This window comes from Danio rerio, chromosome 14 (assembly GCF_049306965.1).
Source record: "Danio rerio strain Tuebingen ecotype United States chromosome 14, GRCz12tu, whole genome shotgun sequence".
Taxonomy (NCBI): Eukaryota; Metazoa; Chordata; class Actinopteri; order Cypriniformes; family Danionidae; genus Danio; species Danio rerio.
This window is the reverse complement of record NC_133189.1, coordinates 50711298-50729127: the sequence shown is the minus strand read 5'-3', so window position 1 is coordinate 50729127 and position 17830 is coordinate 50711298. Positions and strand designations below refer to the sequence as shown.

The window sequence follows — 17830 nt, the reverse complement described above, 5'->3', positions numbered from 1 at the left end:
TTGGACTCTGGGGGAAACCGGAGCACCAGGAGGAAACCCACACCAACACGGGGAGAACATGCAAACTCTACACAGAAATGCCAACTAACCGAGCCGAGACTCGAACCAGCGACCTTCTTGCTGTGAGGTGACAGCGCTAATCACTGAGCCACCGTGTTGCCCCATTTTGGTGAACTGTCAGTTAAAAAAAAATTATTGAATGAATTGGTCTTTTTTTTTAATTCCCTTGTAGGCATATAGGACGGTTACGGCAGACCAGCAACGTTACATTGACCGTGTTTCTGAAATTAGTGCTCGTCCCAGGTCTGAGTGGAAGCCCAAACCATGGCCACCCAAGAGTAAGTGTTGTGGCATGTCAGTTCTGCTTTAGTAAATAAATACAAGATTTTGTTATAGTAGTATCCATAACTGTATGTCGAGACGTTGGTAATATAGTCCAGTATTATTGTGAAACAACAAAATTTATAATATAATTGCAGAAACATTGTTTACTTTTGGTCTAGCTGAAAGTTATCCCTCCTTTGTTTTATTTAACCAGGATGGAAAAATGCACAGAAAAACAAAGTTCATAGAAAATAAATGAAACATTGTCTAGATTATAATAAACTTATTAATATTTCATTGTTTTCCTCTTTTGTTTGATCAGCAGCCATTCTCATGCACATTCCTCAATAAGTGTGTTTCCTTGCTTTTTACCTCGAGTCACAATTGAAGCAATGGAAACCCAGTACAAAATGTTCACTCTCAGAACACTATTACACAACATGCTTATGAAATTGACATCAACATAATATTGCATAAATATGTTAGAAGAAATGCTGAATATATAGATGCTTTTCTTGGGCCAGACTTTTGGCAACCATTGCATGTTAAACATGATTAGATTTACAGTCAGAAAATCATTTGGCATTGTGCTGACATAAAAATACTATATACTAGGGGTGTAACAACACACTGAAGTCATGGTTCGCTACGTACCTCGGTTTTTGAGTCATGGTTCGATATGGGTACAGAACAACAGAAATAAGCAACAAATGCCCAGTGCTTGTTAATCTGTAAGTTTGTTCATTTTGAACAGGCAGAAGTGTTTTGGCACAATCAGCTACAGAACTGAAGAGCTTCTTGAGATGTAAAAGTGCAAAATAAACACAATAATGACTAATTAAACTTTATAATAAGTAGTGTTGCTGGCAACTGGTATGCACTGGACTGAAATAGCATGAATTTCGGTGCCACTGGTGCTGCGACAAGGACGTAAGAAGCATCAAGGGGTTCCTCAAAGGAACATATAGGTATGAGTTGTCACACCAAAACATTTGAATCTAAACAAATCTCTGTTCTGGTTCGGATCATGTTCTCACCACAAACAAACTGCTCCAGGGTTCGTTTGAAAGTGTACCAAGACCGCCTCTACCAAGATCCGAGGTCTTGGTACGCTTAATTGGTCCGCTTTTTGTGCACACTCGAGTGCGATTGCTACCTTCACACCTGCCCAAATGAACCCCACCAAGAGGGAAAACTACCTCTGTGATTGAACCGAACTAAGGCAGGTGAGAGAGCACACTTAGAAAGAACTAGGTTTTCTGTTCAGGATAAACCTGACAGGTTTTATGACTCTTTGCTATACTTTTTACACAGTATTTTGAAAGTGACAAGATTTAGGGTGTTTTCACACCTGCCTTATTTAGTTCGGTTGAATCGCAATAGAGTTCGTTTTCCCTCTTGGTGCTGTTCGTTTGTGCAGGTGAGAATGCAGCAATCGTACTCAAGTGCGCACCAAAAGCAGACCAAAAAAGCGTACCGAGACCTGCTTGAAGAGGTGGTCTCGGTATGCTCTTAAGCGAACGCTGGAGCGGTCCGTTTGTGGTGAGAACATGATCCGAACTTAAACAGACCCACCGCAAAAGGTACTGCGCCTTTTTGGACTAATCCAGCTGCCGTAGGCCGATGCGCTGTGCATTATGGAATGTAGAGGAAATATATTCGTTGACAGCACTTTACCAACAGAGAGAGAAAGAGAGGGAAAACATTACCTGATGGATCATTGGTAATATTTCTGGAAGATGACCATGTTGCAGTTTGGCTAAATTAATTCACGCCTTATCCTGAAACGACTTGCGATGCATTACAACATTATTTTCCAGCCGCAGCTGCGCTTCATTCTCAATGTCAAGTTTGTCTAAAGTGATGTATACAAATATATAGTATACTATAAGCAGGGATACCAATAGCCAGCACTGTCGTAGTTCCTTAGTCAAAAGTGACATTTTGTGTCGGCCGGTTTGTTTACTTGTGGGAGTTCCATTGGCATTTTCCTTGCACGTGAATTTTGACCAGTCAATAAGCAGTTTAGGAAATACTATCAATAACATCTGGCCAATGAGTGATGTGAGTTTTGTCAGATGTCTGCATTTTGGTTCTTTTCAACTGGTTCGGACCAAAGCAATCAGTGTGGTGTGAAAAGGGCCCAAAGACATCACAAAATGCTACAATGTATCATTTATTGCCCTTGGTCAGGACCAAATAAAGCGAACTACAGATGTAAACGCACCCCCCCCCCCCCCCAATTTATAAATGTAATTTCATGAAAACATATCTTTCCTGTCAAATTCTGTGACTATAACGCACAACAACTATTCTTAATTATGATGGGCCTAGACTCAACTCAGAATCTGAACGCCCAAAAAAATATTTAATTATTTGTTAAAAATTTATAAGGTATTAGTTTAGAAATTAGTTTTTTTTTATTCTTTTTTTAAAAAATTTTTTTGGTATATGGCAATGGGTAAATCTTATTTAAAATATGAAGATTTAGTAGTTACGTACAGTATTGTAATGTATACAATATTTAGAATTTATGAGTTTATATTTTCAGAAACAATAAAGACTATTTTTTTTTTCAAAATGTTACAGTGAAGGTAGTAAAAATCCTAGTTCAATCCAAAATAAAGTGAGTTTCTGTGCAGATGTCATTTGATAATTTATTGTAGCTCTTCCCATATATTAGAATTGCAACCCACAACAAAGTCAAAAGTTATGTTGAGGATGTTTGGCACTGTCTGAAATGTATCTTCTGGTCATTACAGTAATGTCAGACAGCTGATGATTGTTTACTATCACTGTCCTGCCAAATCCCTTTCCACAGCAATAAATAATTGCATTATATCCAAACATCTTTAACACTCCTGCATCTGAGCCAGAGCACTATTAAACAGTCTTATCTGAGTGACACCGCGGTAAACACACTCTTATTCAAGCAGTATTAATAATTCAAGTAATATTAAAAGTGGTGTTGTGTGGTTTGATGTGAGTGACAGCTGATTGTGTAATGTACTATTATTGAATGTTTTTTTTGTGTGTGCTTTTTTAGGTGAAGGGAACGGCGATGGTGAGTTAATATGATTTTATTTCTGATACATCTTAATGTACCTTAATAAATAACATCACATTAATATTAAAATTGCATTTGTATCACTTAAATGATAATATAACAAGCATTTGTCTTAAAAACAAATGCATACATTAAGTGAGTTTTGCTAACTAATGAATGCTGAATGCTAACAAGTGTGTTTGAGTTATTTGTGTAATCTGGAAGTTTATGATGTCATTGGTTTCTCAAGGTGAAATAAATGAAAGCGACATCTCCCATTCAGTCGATCCTGATATTTATTACCCAATATCTTTAATAAACCCTTTACAAATTTTAGGTAAACTTAGTTTATTATGAGCTCTTCTGATTAATAGATGCTCAATGCCAAGTAGGATCGACTATTACAGATAGAGTTTTACAAATGATGCTGTAAACTCTATGTGGATATAAAACAGCTGGGGCCAGATTTACTGACAGTTTGTTCCCATGTAAACACTTCATTATAAAAATAAAAAGTCTGCACTTTCTAAAAATGCACAATGACAGTTGTGTGTATTTAACTGAATACATATGCACTTGTTGGGAGTTTTCTTTCCGGTGAAAATTTTGTGGGAGTAGAGTTTCATGCAATGTGATTTACCAAGGTTTGTGTCATTTGGCAATACCCAATGAAAGCCAAAAATGGTTTGAGAAATCTATTACACCGTAATTCTACAATTTCCAAAATGCTTCAGGTGGTACTCACTGCAGAGCCACTTGGGCAGAGCTGAGCTCCAGGTGTACGCAATAAAACAGCTTATAGGAGGAGGAGTTGGAGCTCAAGCTCCCCCTCACTGGAGCCCAAGTGGCTCTGCAGTGAGTAGTGTCTCAAATGCTTCGCTATTTTCTCTTTAACTGATTCTGAGCTTAGTTTTTAACAGCAGTTAGCGCACTAGGCTATTTTTTAATAGCAGATGATGATCTAGGCTGGTTTGTAACAGCGGATGGCTCTCTATGCTAGTTTTAACGGCAAATGATGGGCCTCTAGGTTAGCTTTAACAACACATTGCGCTCTAGACTAGTTTTTAACAGCAGATGATGACGTTTTAGACTAGTTTTTAACAGTAGATGGCCCTCTAGGTTAATTTTTAACAGCAGATGGTGCTCTATGCTAGTTTTAACAGCAAATGATGGTGCTCTAGGCTAGTTTTAACAGCACATTGCGCTCCAGACTAGTTTTTAAAAGTAGATTATGGTGCTCTAGACTAGTTTTTAACAGCAGATGGCACTCTAGGCTAGGTGTAACAGCAGATGATGAAGCTCAAGGCTAGATTTTAACTGTAGATGATGGCGCTCTAGACTATTTTTTAACAGCAGATGGCGCTCTAGGCTAATGTAACAGTAGATGATAATGCTCTAGGCTAGTTGTCAACATCAGATGATGGTGCTCTAGGCTAGTTTTTGACAGCACATGGTGCTCTAGGGTCGTTTTTAACAGCAAATAGTGCTTTAGACAGGTTTTTGACAGTAAATAATGGTGCTCTAGGCTAGACTACCACTTTTGTGGTAGTGTAAACAGCTCACTATATAGACTCTTGTAATTTGCCTAAGGGGGGTTGCACACCAGAAGGCCGCTCGGCGACGCACCACGTCGCACCATGCATTTAAGAATTCTAAACACAGGTTTCTATCAGGGTACACACACTGGCGCTGTAAGTCTGCGGTTGTCCACGGTGCCCAGCCACAATTCATGATACTGTTCATATTTCTGCTGCGCCAGAGCGCCATCTGAATAGTTTCATTTAAAATGCGAATGTACGTCTATGGTGTGCCATTCTTTCAACTGTCATGTGTGCGCCGTGTTGCGTCACAGAGTGCTGCATCTAGTGTGCGACCCGCTTTACCCTTTCCTAACTTTATTAATGATTATTTTAGGTTCATGTGGGATTTGTATGGAATTGAATAGAAGTAGACTACACTGTTTGTGACTCATACAGCACCATCTGCTGCTAAAAACGCAGCTCAGAATCAATTCAAGAGAGAATATTGATGCATTTTCTCAATGCAGAATAGAATGCAAGTCTCAATGCAGAATAGAATTTCTGAAACTATTTTTTGCTAATGCTCTGTCAGTTGTTGTAGACTGAAGAACACCGACAGCAGAATGCACATTTTTAGAAAATGCTCATGTTCATTTATTTTGAGTGCAAGAAGATAATGTTACTCCAACATGTCGATTACCATTTGTGTTGGACATATATGTTGTTGTTTTTCAGATCTTTTAGGATTGCACTCTTACTAATTTGCCCTGTTTAGTAAATCTGGCCCTTAAAGGGATAGCTCACCCAATAATTTCTTCATTTACTCGCCCTCAAGTGGTTCTAAATAATAATGAATTTCTCTTCTGTTGAACACAAAACAAAATATTCTAAAGAATAATGGAAACCAGCAGCCATTGACATCCTTAATCAAAACGAAAAATACTATAGTAGTTAATGGATGCTGCTTTCCATCATTCCTCAAAATTCAGAAGAAATAAACAACTCAGTTTTGTGATGGGTAAATGATGACAGGACTTGTATTTTTGTGTAAACTATCCCTTTAATGGATTATCTGGAGTGCTGCAGGTTTTAAAATATCCAGTCACTGAATGTTAAAACCCTAAAAGTCAGCTATCAAAAAGCCTCGTTTATTGATATTTTCTTTCCTTGGTGTTGTTGGATTGAGATTGGGTTGAGTAGTTGTCCTCCTGTCCTGCCCTTCTTACCCTCCTGATCCCCTGATCCTATTTGCCAGAAAGCCTGTTAATCAGAACCGGCTGTCCCTCTCTGACACTGTCACTTTCCTCCTGAATAAACTGTGTATATGATCTGTCTGCACTTCATTCTCTCACAACCCTCTTTCTCCAGAGTGTATTTACACGGCATCAGTGTACTGCTAATAATAGAGTTCACCTTTGTTTAAGCATCATACAAGTATAATATTCTTTGGTTAAAGGAGGCCTTTTATGCAAAACACACTATTATAGGGGGTTTAAACAGTTGTGTGGCAACAGTGTGTGACTATAATCAGCTTTTAATGGTAAACATGTATTCATTTTATTTTTTTATTATCACACTTGATAAAAACAGTTCGCAGAAACACTTTGATTGACATTCTCCCTATGTACGTGTCATCAGAGGGGAAAAGCCCCGCCCATTAGTGACCATCTCACCCTCATTAGCATATGTTAATCTGGTTTTGAATCTGCCTCTATGCTGACACACAGGCATTTGTAACTCAGCCCACTTTTAAAAAGAGCACACTCTTATTTGAATTTAAAGCGACAGTCACCAAAATGCCTCAATTTAGATCAAAGCCTGTTTCAAAGAGTTATAAAAGATTATTTGCATGGTATTATGAGCTGAAATCACTCTAAGGACATCAGAGAATTATTTTACATTTCATAAAAAGGGGCGTAATGGGTCCACTTTAAGAAATACACAAATGCACTTTATTGGAATTGTACTATACACCTAGACATCACCTTTTGGAAAGGACACTATATATTGTATAACTGCAGGTTAACTATTTTTACATGTAATGTAATAACTTGCACCTTTTGTAAAGCTGCTTTGCAATAGTAAACTTGAATTTGCATAGATCCACGTAAATCTACTGAGTTCCATAGTATTTTTTTATTTCCTACTATGGAAGTCAATGGGTGCCATCAACTAGCATTTTCCAAATTATCTGCTTTTGTGTTTAGCAGAAGAAAGAAACCTCATAAAGGTTTAAAACCACATAAGGGACAATTATCGGTGAGGCAATTTTCATTTGTGTATGTGTGAACTGCCCCTTGAAGCCCTGAATTAAATCAAACAATCCACATCAAAATACCTTTTCTTACCTGAGATGCACTTAAACCAGTTTTATTTTACTTCAATACATATTTAAGGTACTTTAAATGACCGTATGAACTGTTCTTTTTGAAGCATAACCTTTAAAACTCTATTCAAGACCCCCAAAACATTGTCCTATCAATCAAAGACCAATGTGAATAAAAAGATTTATACATTTTTGTAGAAAATGGTGTCGTGTAACTGCCTCTGATATCACTGTATTCCAGTTTCAGACAGCCAATATAATTATTAACATGAAGCACAGTTTATACTAAGGTCTATCATATGTCATAATATCCCAGCAGGCATTTTTTATGTTAATAAAACAGTAGATGTTCAAAGGCCTCATTTACACTGCCAGTTAAATGTAATCCAATTCCGCGCGATGCATATCGGATCTGTTCTATGACCATGTAAACACATAAAAAACGAATGCATTCGAATATTTAGAGATCGGTTTCAGGCCTCCTTCATATGTGCGAATTAATCAGATATAGATCGGATATGTGACAATGGGACTATCATGTAAACCAGATTTATTGAGGCGTTTCGTTTTCTACGTTATTAAACTTGCAACATTGTAGTACTTCTCCGTGGTTTAATGATGTAGAAGGAAGAGAGTGTGTAGAGATGCCGACGCAGTAAACAACAACAGAGAAAACATGGAGAAGGAAAGTGGTCAGGGTCCCACCAGACCTAAGATCTCTCTCATACCCACAAATTCCTCTAAATGGTGGAGGACACCATAAATAAACTATAGGATCAAGCTATAATGATGGCACTTTCTCTTTCTCCTCCACCTCAAAATTATTTTAAAGTTGGGCGAACTTCACATATTTCGCAGAGCTAAAAGCAAGACAATTTCTTCCATTGTGTCTAGTGTGGCGCAGATGCTGGAACCCGCAGTTACGCATACGCAACATCGTAAATTGTATGGCAAGTGTAAACCAGGGGTCACCAACCCTGTTCCTGGAGAGCGACCTTCCTGCACATTTCAGTTGCAACCCTGACCAAACACACCTGTTTGTAATTATCAAGTGCTGCTTTAGGTACTATTAATTGGTTCAGGTGTGTTTGATGAGGGTTGGGACTGAGTTCTGCAGGAACAGGGTTGGTGACTCCTGGTGTAAGCGCATGAATGGGATATGGGTCACGATTTAAAGAACGTGTAAACGCACAGGCAAAAAAAAATCAGATGCAGGCAACAAATTGGAATTGGGCATCAAGACCTGACAGTGTAAACGCAGCCTAATAGATGTCTAGACTAAAACAAGGCTAATTTTAAACAAGACGTTTAGGCTAAATTTGGGCTGTCAGTGGACAGATCTGCAGGCTGTGTGTGTTCTAACGCCCCATTATAGTGAAGGGGACTCTATACTGCTCGATCAACGCTGTCTTTCGGATGAGATGTTAAACCGAGGTCCTGACTCTCTTTGGTCATTAAAAATCCCAGGATGTCCTTCTATAAAGAGTCAGGGTTTAACCCTGACATCCTTTCCAAATTTGCTCACTGGCCCTTGTCCAACATGGCCTCCTAACCATCCCCATATGACAGTTGGCTTCTTCACTCTGTCTCCTTTCCACCAATCAACTGGTGTGTGGTGTGCAGTCTAGCGTATTATGGCCCCCTGATTAGGAGATTCCCTCAATGTGTAAAGTGCTTTGAGTGTCCAGAAAAGCGCTGTACAAATGTAATTAATTATTATTATTATTTTTATTACGTCTAATAGATGTCTAACAATATCCCAAAAATAGACTAGTCATCAAATAGACAGGAATGAATGACTGCACATGTAAAGCTGGTCTGTTTGATGACTAGTCTGTTTTTGGACGTCTGTTAGATGTCCACTGGCAGCCCAAATTCAGTCTAGTTTTAGCAAAGACGTCTCATGTGTAGATGGTTATTAGACATCTTTTCAACACAAAAGTGCTTGGTGGGATTAAACCACCAACTCAGAACTTGAACTAATCCTTTTCCTAACTTTTCCTAACCATCTCTTTGTTCTGACCTTTTTCCAGAGTAAACTAATTGGGACATTCGCGGCTGAACACCTTTAGTCTTCAGTCAGGACTTTTTTTGGATGATTCTCTCCTGAGCTCATGCCATTATGAGTCCTGCTTTTGCCATTGAACTGATATCTCTTTTATTTTAAAGTTAGTTTCCCCCATTCTCTTCTTAAGCAAGCACGGCATTAGCAATGCCAAGATTAAGAGTTTGATCCCCACAGAAAGCAAAGAACTGATTAGATGTGTCCCATGAATGCAATGTAAACGCATAAATGTAATGTAGATTGGTGGAAGATGTAAAAGAAAGCCTCACCTCTTTGAGTTCACTTAATAAACACGCACAACGAAGCTGCTCTGGTTGTTATTGTGTGATGCTGGAGTTCAGAGTTGCTGCTAAGTTTAAGCGGATGGTAAGGCTCAGATATCTTTGTATTCCCTCTTTTCACCGGCTCCTCTTTTCTCCTGTTGTTTCTTTTTCACCTCCCTCCTCATTCGTGAGTTCTGCATGCTGCCTGCTCTGAATGACTGCGTTGTGAGTGATTTTGAGTTGTTTTTTTAACCTGTTTGATGGAAGCTTTCCTGGAGGTTTGGTAAGTTGGGTGCTGTGCGAGTTAGAGGCTTTAAACGGCATGGTGGAAATGTTAATGTTTTATATGATGTTTGAATCCAGTTATTTAGTTAGCTATAATGATATTCCATCGTAAATACCATGCAATTTATTTAAATTATAAGTCTTGAAATAAACTTAATGTAATTATTGAAGTATTAAATTAATAATAAATATATTTTAAATAATTGTTTTCTCATTTAAATTTACATAGAAAATACATTCTCCCACTTCACTCAGAAAGGTAATACATTAGTTAATTATATTAGTATATTTGAACTATTTTTTTGTTAATTAGGTAATTTATTTATTATTATTATTATTATTTGTTATTATAATTTATTTATTTATTTTTTAATAACTTTTGAATATTATTTTACTTGATTCTTATCTGAGTATATTAATCTAAGTACATTGACAAACTCATTAAGCAACAATAAATGTACAGGTTGCATTTTATCTCTATTTGCATTACTATAAGTTAGTTATACTATGTTGTTATTTATATAATAAAAACTATCTATCTATTTAGATATTTTTTCTTCAGTTAAATTACATTAGTAAATACATCCTGACTCTTTACTCACAAAAGTAACACATTAGTTAATTATATTAGTTAAGTTGTACTAACTAACTAACTACACTGTAAAAACTGCAGGGTCCCACATAATTCCTTCATGTTGTCCCAAAACCCAAAATAATGATCGATTGAATAAGTTGCCTTAAATAATTTTACAAATTTAAGTAGATTAAACATAAAACAATTAAGTTGTCCCAAAATTATCTCAAGAATTATATTGAAAATATATATATATATATATATATATATATATATATATATATATATATATATATATATATATAGTTGAAGTCAGAATAATTATATTTCTGTTTAACAGAGAGAAGATGTTTTCGGAACATTTCTAAACATAATAGTTTTAATAACTCAACTCTAATAACTGATTTATTTTATCTTTGCCATGATGATGGTAAATAATATTTTACTAAATATTTTCAGGACACTTCTATACAGCTTAAAGTGACATTTAAAGGCTTAACTAGGTTATTTAGGCAGGTTAGGGTAATTAGGCAAGTTATTGTATAAAGGTTTGTTCTGTAGACTATCGAAATAATATATAGCTTAAAGGGGCTAATAATTTTGACCTTAAAATGGTGTTTAAAAAGTTGCTTTTAAAAAAATGCTTTTATTCTGGCCAAAATAAAACAAATAAGACTTTCTCCAGAAGAACAAATATTATCAGACATGCTGTGAAAATTTCCTTTCACTGTTAAACATAATTTGGGAAATATTTAAAAAAGAAAGGAGGTTTAATAATTATAACTTCAACTATATATATCTGAGTATATTATGCAAGTACATTAACAACCTCACATTAGGCAACAATAAATGTCTAGGTAGCGTTTTACATCTAAATGAAAAGCTAAAATTTGCAATATCTATAATGATGCCATTTGCATTCAATAACATAAAGTCTGTGTTAAGAAATGCCTTAGTTGAGCTTTTTACCTAAAAAGGTTAATTGATATTAATAAAAATAATAGAGAAAAAATGGGATTTATTATATAAATGGTAATGTGATTATATAATGATTTATGTCAAAATAAAATTATTAAAGTTGTGTTAACAAATAGCTTTTGAAGTAATTAATTTTTTTAAATTATTATTTATTTATTCATTCATTTTACTTCAGCTTAGTCCCTTTATTCATCAGGTGTTGTCACAGCGGAATAAACCGCCAACTTATCCAGCATATGTTTTACACACGGATGCCCTTCCAGCTGCAGCCCAGTGCAAGGAAACATCCACACACACACACACACACACACACACACACACACACACACACACACACACACACCGGCCAATTTAGTTAATCTAATTCTTCTATTGTGCACGTCTTTAAATTGTGGGGGAAACCGGAGCACCTTGAGGAAACCCGTGCTAACACTGGGAGAACATGCAAACTCCACACAGAAATGCCTACCGGTCCAGCCGGGACTCGACCCAGCAACCTTCTAGCTGTGAGGTGACAGTGCTAACCACTAAGCCACCGTGTCGCCTTTTTCATATTAATAAACAAATTATAAGTTGCAACTTTTTGCAAAAAGATGCATCTGAGAGGTTCTCTTAAAATCAGCATTTTTTTCAGTCTCCTGTGTGTCAGTTTAGTAATCTCACTTTTATAGCAAATAACAGGTTCTTTTCAGTGTGTTTAAAATGAAATAAGTGCACAAAAACATTGGAGACTGTGAAAAATGCGTATTTTACAAGATCATTTCAGAGAACACTTAAGAAATCTGAACTCTTAAAATTGTGTCCTGAGAAAATTATTTTATTTTTATTTCTTAAATTCGCAAAGTAAACAATATACATACTACTTAAAAAACAAAGGGGATGCCTTTCAAAAAATATGGATGCCTCTAATGATCCTCTGACTCTATGAACACATCTGATGTATTTTCACAATATGTGTGACCTTAATCACTGCATAACTTTGTGTATTATGTTTTATTTTTATTTTTTTTGTATTTTGTTGGTATGTTTATTTATTTTTTTATTATTATTATTTTGAAATAATTTAATTATAGATTTTTTTTTCTCTTTGCCTTTTGCTGCTATATTTGTCTACTGATATATTTGTCTTTGCCCTTTTTTGTTTACGTTTGTATGTTCATTAAAACCAATTTAAAAAAAATAATAATAAAAAAAAATTCGCAAAGTATGTTCACTTGTCACAAAACAATGTGCCAATGCATTTTTTGAGCATTTTCCTGAAGCAAAAGATAAGTTAATACTCTATTCTTTAAGTTAAATATCATTAATTGAGATTACACTAAATATCACTAATTGACGTTACTACACTAAATGACTAAACATTGAGATTGTAAAGCAGTTTGAGTGAGTGTGTTAAACATTAAACTCATAGCTCAGTGTTTAATGTTTCTCTTTATTATCTGTTTAGAAGAATCGACTGTCGAGGAAGCCGAGGTGGAGAGCGCAGTCGAGGCAGATAATTCTGCTGAAGTTCTGCTGGAAACGGAGGAGAAATCTGGAGCTCTGGAGAGCGTAGTGGAGGAAGTGGCAGAGACGGTGGCAGAGACTGCAGAGCTGGTGGCTGAAGTGGCAGGAGTTGTAGAGGAGACGGCGCAGGAAGTGGCAGCGGTCGCACAGGAAGTACAGAAGGTTGCAGAAGAAGTCGAAGCAGCAGCAGAGGCCATCGTGACTCCGGTCATTCAGGAAGAAGAGCCGGCGGCAGAGAGCAATGGTACGCCTTCAGTCTCCCAAGAGGAGGCAGTAGATCAGGCTGCTGATACAGAGGCCTAAAAGCCTCACGAGTACTCACACACACACACACACACACACACACACACACACACACACACACACACACACAATACCGAAGACTCAGTGTCCTCTATAGCAGAATTATCACTGGCTCACTTTATGTAAAAAAAACAAGAACAAAAATGGCACTTGGAACAAGATGTAGGACTACATTAATATTCTAATTTAATTCCTAAAGGGATAGTTCACACAAAAATTACTCACTATTTACCCACCCTTAAGTGCTTAGTGCTTTAGCATGTTTTTTCACTTGATTACAAAAGAAGATATTTTAAAAACTGTTAAAAACTTGTAACTATTGAATTCTATAGTAGGAATTCCACAAGTACTATGGAAGTCAATGGTTACAGGTTTTAACATGTTTCAAAATATCTTCTTTTGTGTTCAACAGAAGAAAGAGTAACGCTTTAAAATAGTGGTCCATTAGTAAATGTTAGATTTTGTCTTTATTAAGATGATCAAACATTTAGTGATGCATTTATTGTGGTATTTATTCATCACAACGTCTGTTAATGTTAGTTCATAACTCACTTTTCATTAACAAGCACAAATTTAATATTTTAATAATGCATTAATAAACATTGAACTATGATTAATAAATGCTTTACAAGAATATTCATACTTAATTTAAACTCTTTTTAGCTAATGGACCATTATTCTGAAGTATTACAGATGAAAAAGTCAAACAGTGACCTGTGAATCAGGAGTAAATGAGGACGGAATTTTCAGTTATTCAGAGACAGAAGTAGGGTTATCAAAGCATCAACTTCAGTACCAGTTGATACTAAAATTGAAATAATGTCTATTAAATTAAATGTCTAGACCAGGGGTGTCCAAACTCTGTCCAGGAGGGCCGGTGTCCTGCATATTTTAGCTCCAACTTGCCTCAACACACCTGCAAGGATGTTTCTAGAAAGCCTAGTAAGAGCTTGAGTAGCTAGCCCAGGTGTGTCTGATGGGGGTTGGAACTAAGCTGTGCAGGACACCGGCCCTCCAGGGCCGAGTTTGGACATGCCTGGTCTAGACCATAGATCTGAAACTCAATTCATGGAGGGCCGCAGCTCTGCACAGTTTTGCTCCAAGCCTGATCAAACACAGCTGACCCAACTTATGAAGGTGATCGTGACTATTTTGAACACCTCGATTAGTTGGATCAGTTGTGTTTGATAGGGTTGGTGCAAAACTGTGCAGAGCTCTGGCCCTTCAGGAATTGAGTTTGAGACCCATGGTCTAGAACCTTCGGATTTCACCCAAAATACCTTGTTTTGTGGACCGATGATCAATTAATAACATGTTTTTTTTTGTGGGTGGACTAACCATTCATAGCCATAGCCATAACCAACTAACAGCAGTGAAAAGTGGTGACATGTTGACCTTCAGAGCCAATCACAATCATATCTGTTAAGCCTGTGAACACAACGGCCAATCAGCTGTTTAAACTGATAGTTCACCCAAAACTGAACATCCTGTCATCATTCACTTGTTCCAAACCTGAGTTTCTTCTGTTGAACACAAAAGAAGATGTTTTGCTAAAAACCAGTAACCATCGACTTCCACAGTATTTTTGATTCCCACTATGGAAGTCAATGGTTACAGGTTTTCATCTTTCCTCAAAACATCATCTTTTTTACTTCAACAAGGGAAAGAAACTTATAAATGCTTGGAAGCATCTTTTTTGGGTGAACTGTCCCTTAAAAAACATGCTTAGATGTTTAATTTTAGTATCAATTACTATAAAAGTTGAAGTTTTTGACAATCCTAGACAATAAAGGACAGTGTATGTGATCGACTGTATAGTCTTCATTGCATTAAGGTGTAGAACAGGGTCCTTGCATTGTGGTAATGCCATCCCACTAAATTGCAGACAGTCAAGCCAAAAAAACCTAAAAATATAAAGACAGTCAAGTGATTCCAAACCCTTATGAGATGAACATAAAAGAAGAAATGATGAAGATTTTGTTATAAAAAAAAGTCATTTAATTCCACAGTAGAGATACCATAATATGGAATTATAGCTGGAGCTTTGCGACATTCTTCAAAATATCTTCTTTTGTGTTCAATGTTGAAGCAAGTGATGGATGAGTAATTTTTGAGCTGAACAGTCTCTATAATATGTACATTTCTATTATACTCCTGGAAATCCAGTGCTGATAACTGTAGAAACCACTGTGAGGACTCAAAGTTGCTGCTTTTTGTGACCAAACATTCCACAATTCCCAATACATCATCTGTTTCCTTTTCTCCTTCTCTTAGTTTCACTCTTAATGTCTAAAATCTGAGCCAACCTGACAGGTCTTTTTGTTTTTCAACCTCTATCCTGCCTTACCTCTTTTTTGAGGCACAATTGCATGTAAAGACACCACAAAAAGCTGCCAATGTACTGCTGTGTGTTGCTATTTATTATGTAATAACAGTGCCGGTGCATTTTGGATTTGTCAAAACTTGTGCTTCTCTGCCAGATATCACTTAGTTGGTACACGCCAGATGTTTCTGTGAAAAACTGTGAGTCTTTTTGCTCCCTATAGCGAATAGGCCAGCTGTGTTTCTGTATTAGTTGTCCCTTTATATTCCTCTGTGTGAATGAACGAACAAGGAACTCGCTAATTAAACAAATGAGCTCAAGTATGTGTGGTTCATGGACAATTTGCAACCGTGTGATGAAAACTGATAAGGGATTCAAAACTATTTAATAAAATTATGGATAAATATGACAAGATATTCTCTGTGTTTAATTTGTTTTGCTCTCTCTTGAAAACATCCTGATTTTGGAAACTAATATTATATCCTATACACTCACTGGCCACTTTATTAGGTACACCTGTCCAACTGCTCGTTAACTCACTTGCTCGTTAACTTGGCTAATCAGCCAATCACATGGCAGCAACTCATTGCATTTAGGCATGTAGACATGGTCAAGACGATCTGCTGTAGTTCAAACCGAGCATCAGAATGGGGATGAAAAAGGTGATTTTAAGTGACTTTGAACGTAGCATGGTTGTTGGTACCAGACACATGGATCCATCCTGCCTTGTATCAATCGTTCAGGCTGGTGGTGGTGGTGGTGTAATGGTATAGGGGATATTTTCTTGCCAAACTTTGGACCCATTTGTACCACTGTGTCAACAGCACAGCCTACCCAAGTATGGTTCCTGACCATGTTTATCCATTTATGACCACAGTGTACCCAGTTTCTGATGGATACTTCCAGCAGGATAACGCGCCATGTCATAAAGCGTGCATAATCTCAGACTGGTTTCTTGAACATGACAATGAGTTCACTGTACTCAAATGGCCTCCACAGTCACCAGATCTCAATCCAATAGTGCACCTTTGGGATGTGGTGGAACGGGAGATTCGCATCATGGATGTGCAGCTGACAAATGTGCATCAACTGTGTGATGCTATCATGTCAATATGGACCAAAATCTCTGAGGAATATTTCCAGGACTTTGTTGAATCTATGCCATGAAGGATTAAAGCAGTTCTGAAGACAAAACGGGGTCCAACTCTGTACTAGTAAGGTATACCTAATAAAGTGGCCGCTAAGTCTATATTTTAACATTGACCGTTCATCCTCTATTCCAAAAGTAATGTTTTAAAACGGTGAATTTAATGCAGAAGGGTTTTCTTTGTTAGTGTTTGGTAATATTTGTGGTGTGTCCCTTCCTTGGTGATATTTGGCAGTAAAGCCTCTTGTATAATTTGATGGGAAATGTCTTAAAAAATAGACATGCATTATGATAGATGCTGAAAGCAATGTCGTTCTGTGAAATGCCCCCCCAAAAAGCACACCATCTGAATGCATTTAAACTGCACTTAAAATACACCATCTGAGACGAAGTGCTCTTAAATGAATAGGCTTTTTCTTTGCTTTTAGAAACGTCTCTACTCTAGTGAGGATGAACATTTGTAGTCTACTTTCAATAATCTTAATTTCTGTCTTTCCTGTTGTTTCTGTGTCTCTAGACCTTCTAATCACACACACACACACACACTGAAATATTCTACAAAAGTAATGTTTGATAACACCAAATATTATTTATTAATATTTATATTAGTATTATATTAGTATTATTTTTTATTTATATTAGTAATATTATTTATTATTATATTAGTATTATTATTTATATAAGTAATATTATTATTATTATATTAGTAATAATATTTATACTAGTAATATTATTATATTAGTATTATTATTATTTATTAGTAATATTATTTAATATTATATTAGTATTATTATTTATATTAGTAATATTATTATTATATTAGTAATATTTATACTAGTAACATTATTTGTTATATTAGTAATATTATTTACTTTTATATTAGTATTATTATTTATATTAGTAATATTATTTATTATTATATCAGTATTATTATTTATATTAGTAATAGTATTATTATATTAGTAATATTTATACTAGTAATATTATTTATTATATTAGTAATATTATTTATTAGTAATATTATTTACTATTATATTAGTATTAGTATTTATATTAGTAATATTATTTATTATATTAGTAATATTAATTATTATTATATTAGTATTATTATATTGGAATTAATATTTATTATCATTTATATTAGTAACATTATTATTATATTAGTAATAT

The 17830-nt window shown here is 35.8% G+C and overlaps 1 protein-coding gene across 6 annotated transcripts in view; it reads left to right on the top strand.

Annotated features, from left to right (window-relative positions):
• mgarpa (mitochondria localized glutamic acid rich protein a) overlaps positions 1 to 17830 on the top strand; it is a 39045-nt gene that overhangs the window by 8892 nt on the left and 12323 nt on the right. For 2 of the 6 annotated variants that reach the window (XM_005169620.5, XM_009291249.4), the window contains exons 3-5: positions 233 to 338; positions 3371 to 3388; positions 12829 to 13131. In XM_005169620.5, the coding sequence (XP_005169677.1) occupies positions 233 to 338; positions 3371 to 3388; positions 12829 to 13131 (427 nt within the window). Of the gene's footprint in view, positions 1 to 232; positions 339 to 3370; positions 4105 to 4226; positions 4902 to 9249; positions 9586 to 12828; positions 15923 to 17830 lie in introns of those variants that run through there. The other 4 variants (XR_012389349.1, XM_009291247.4, NM_001328045.1 and 1 more) reach the window with 4 other exon arrangements.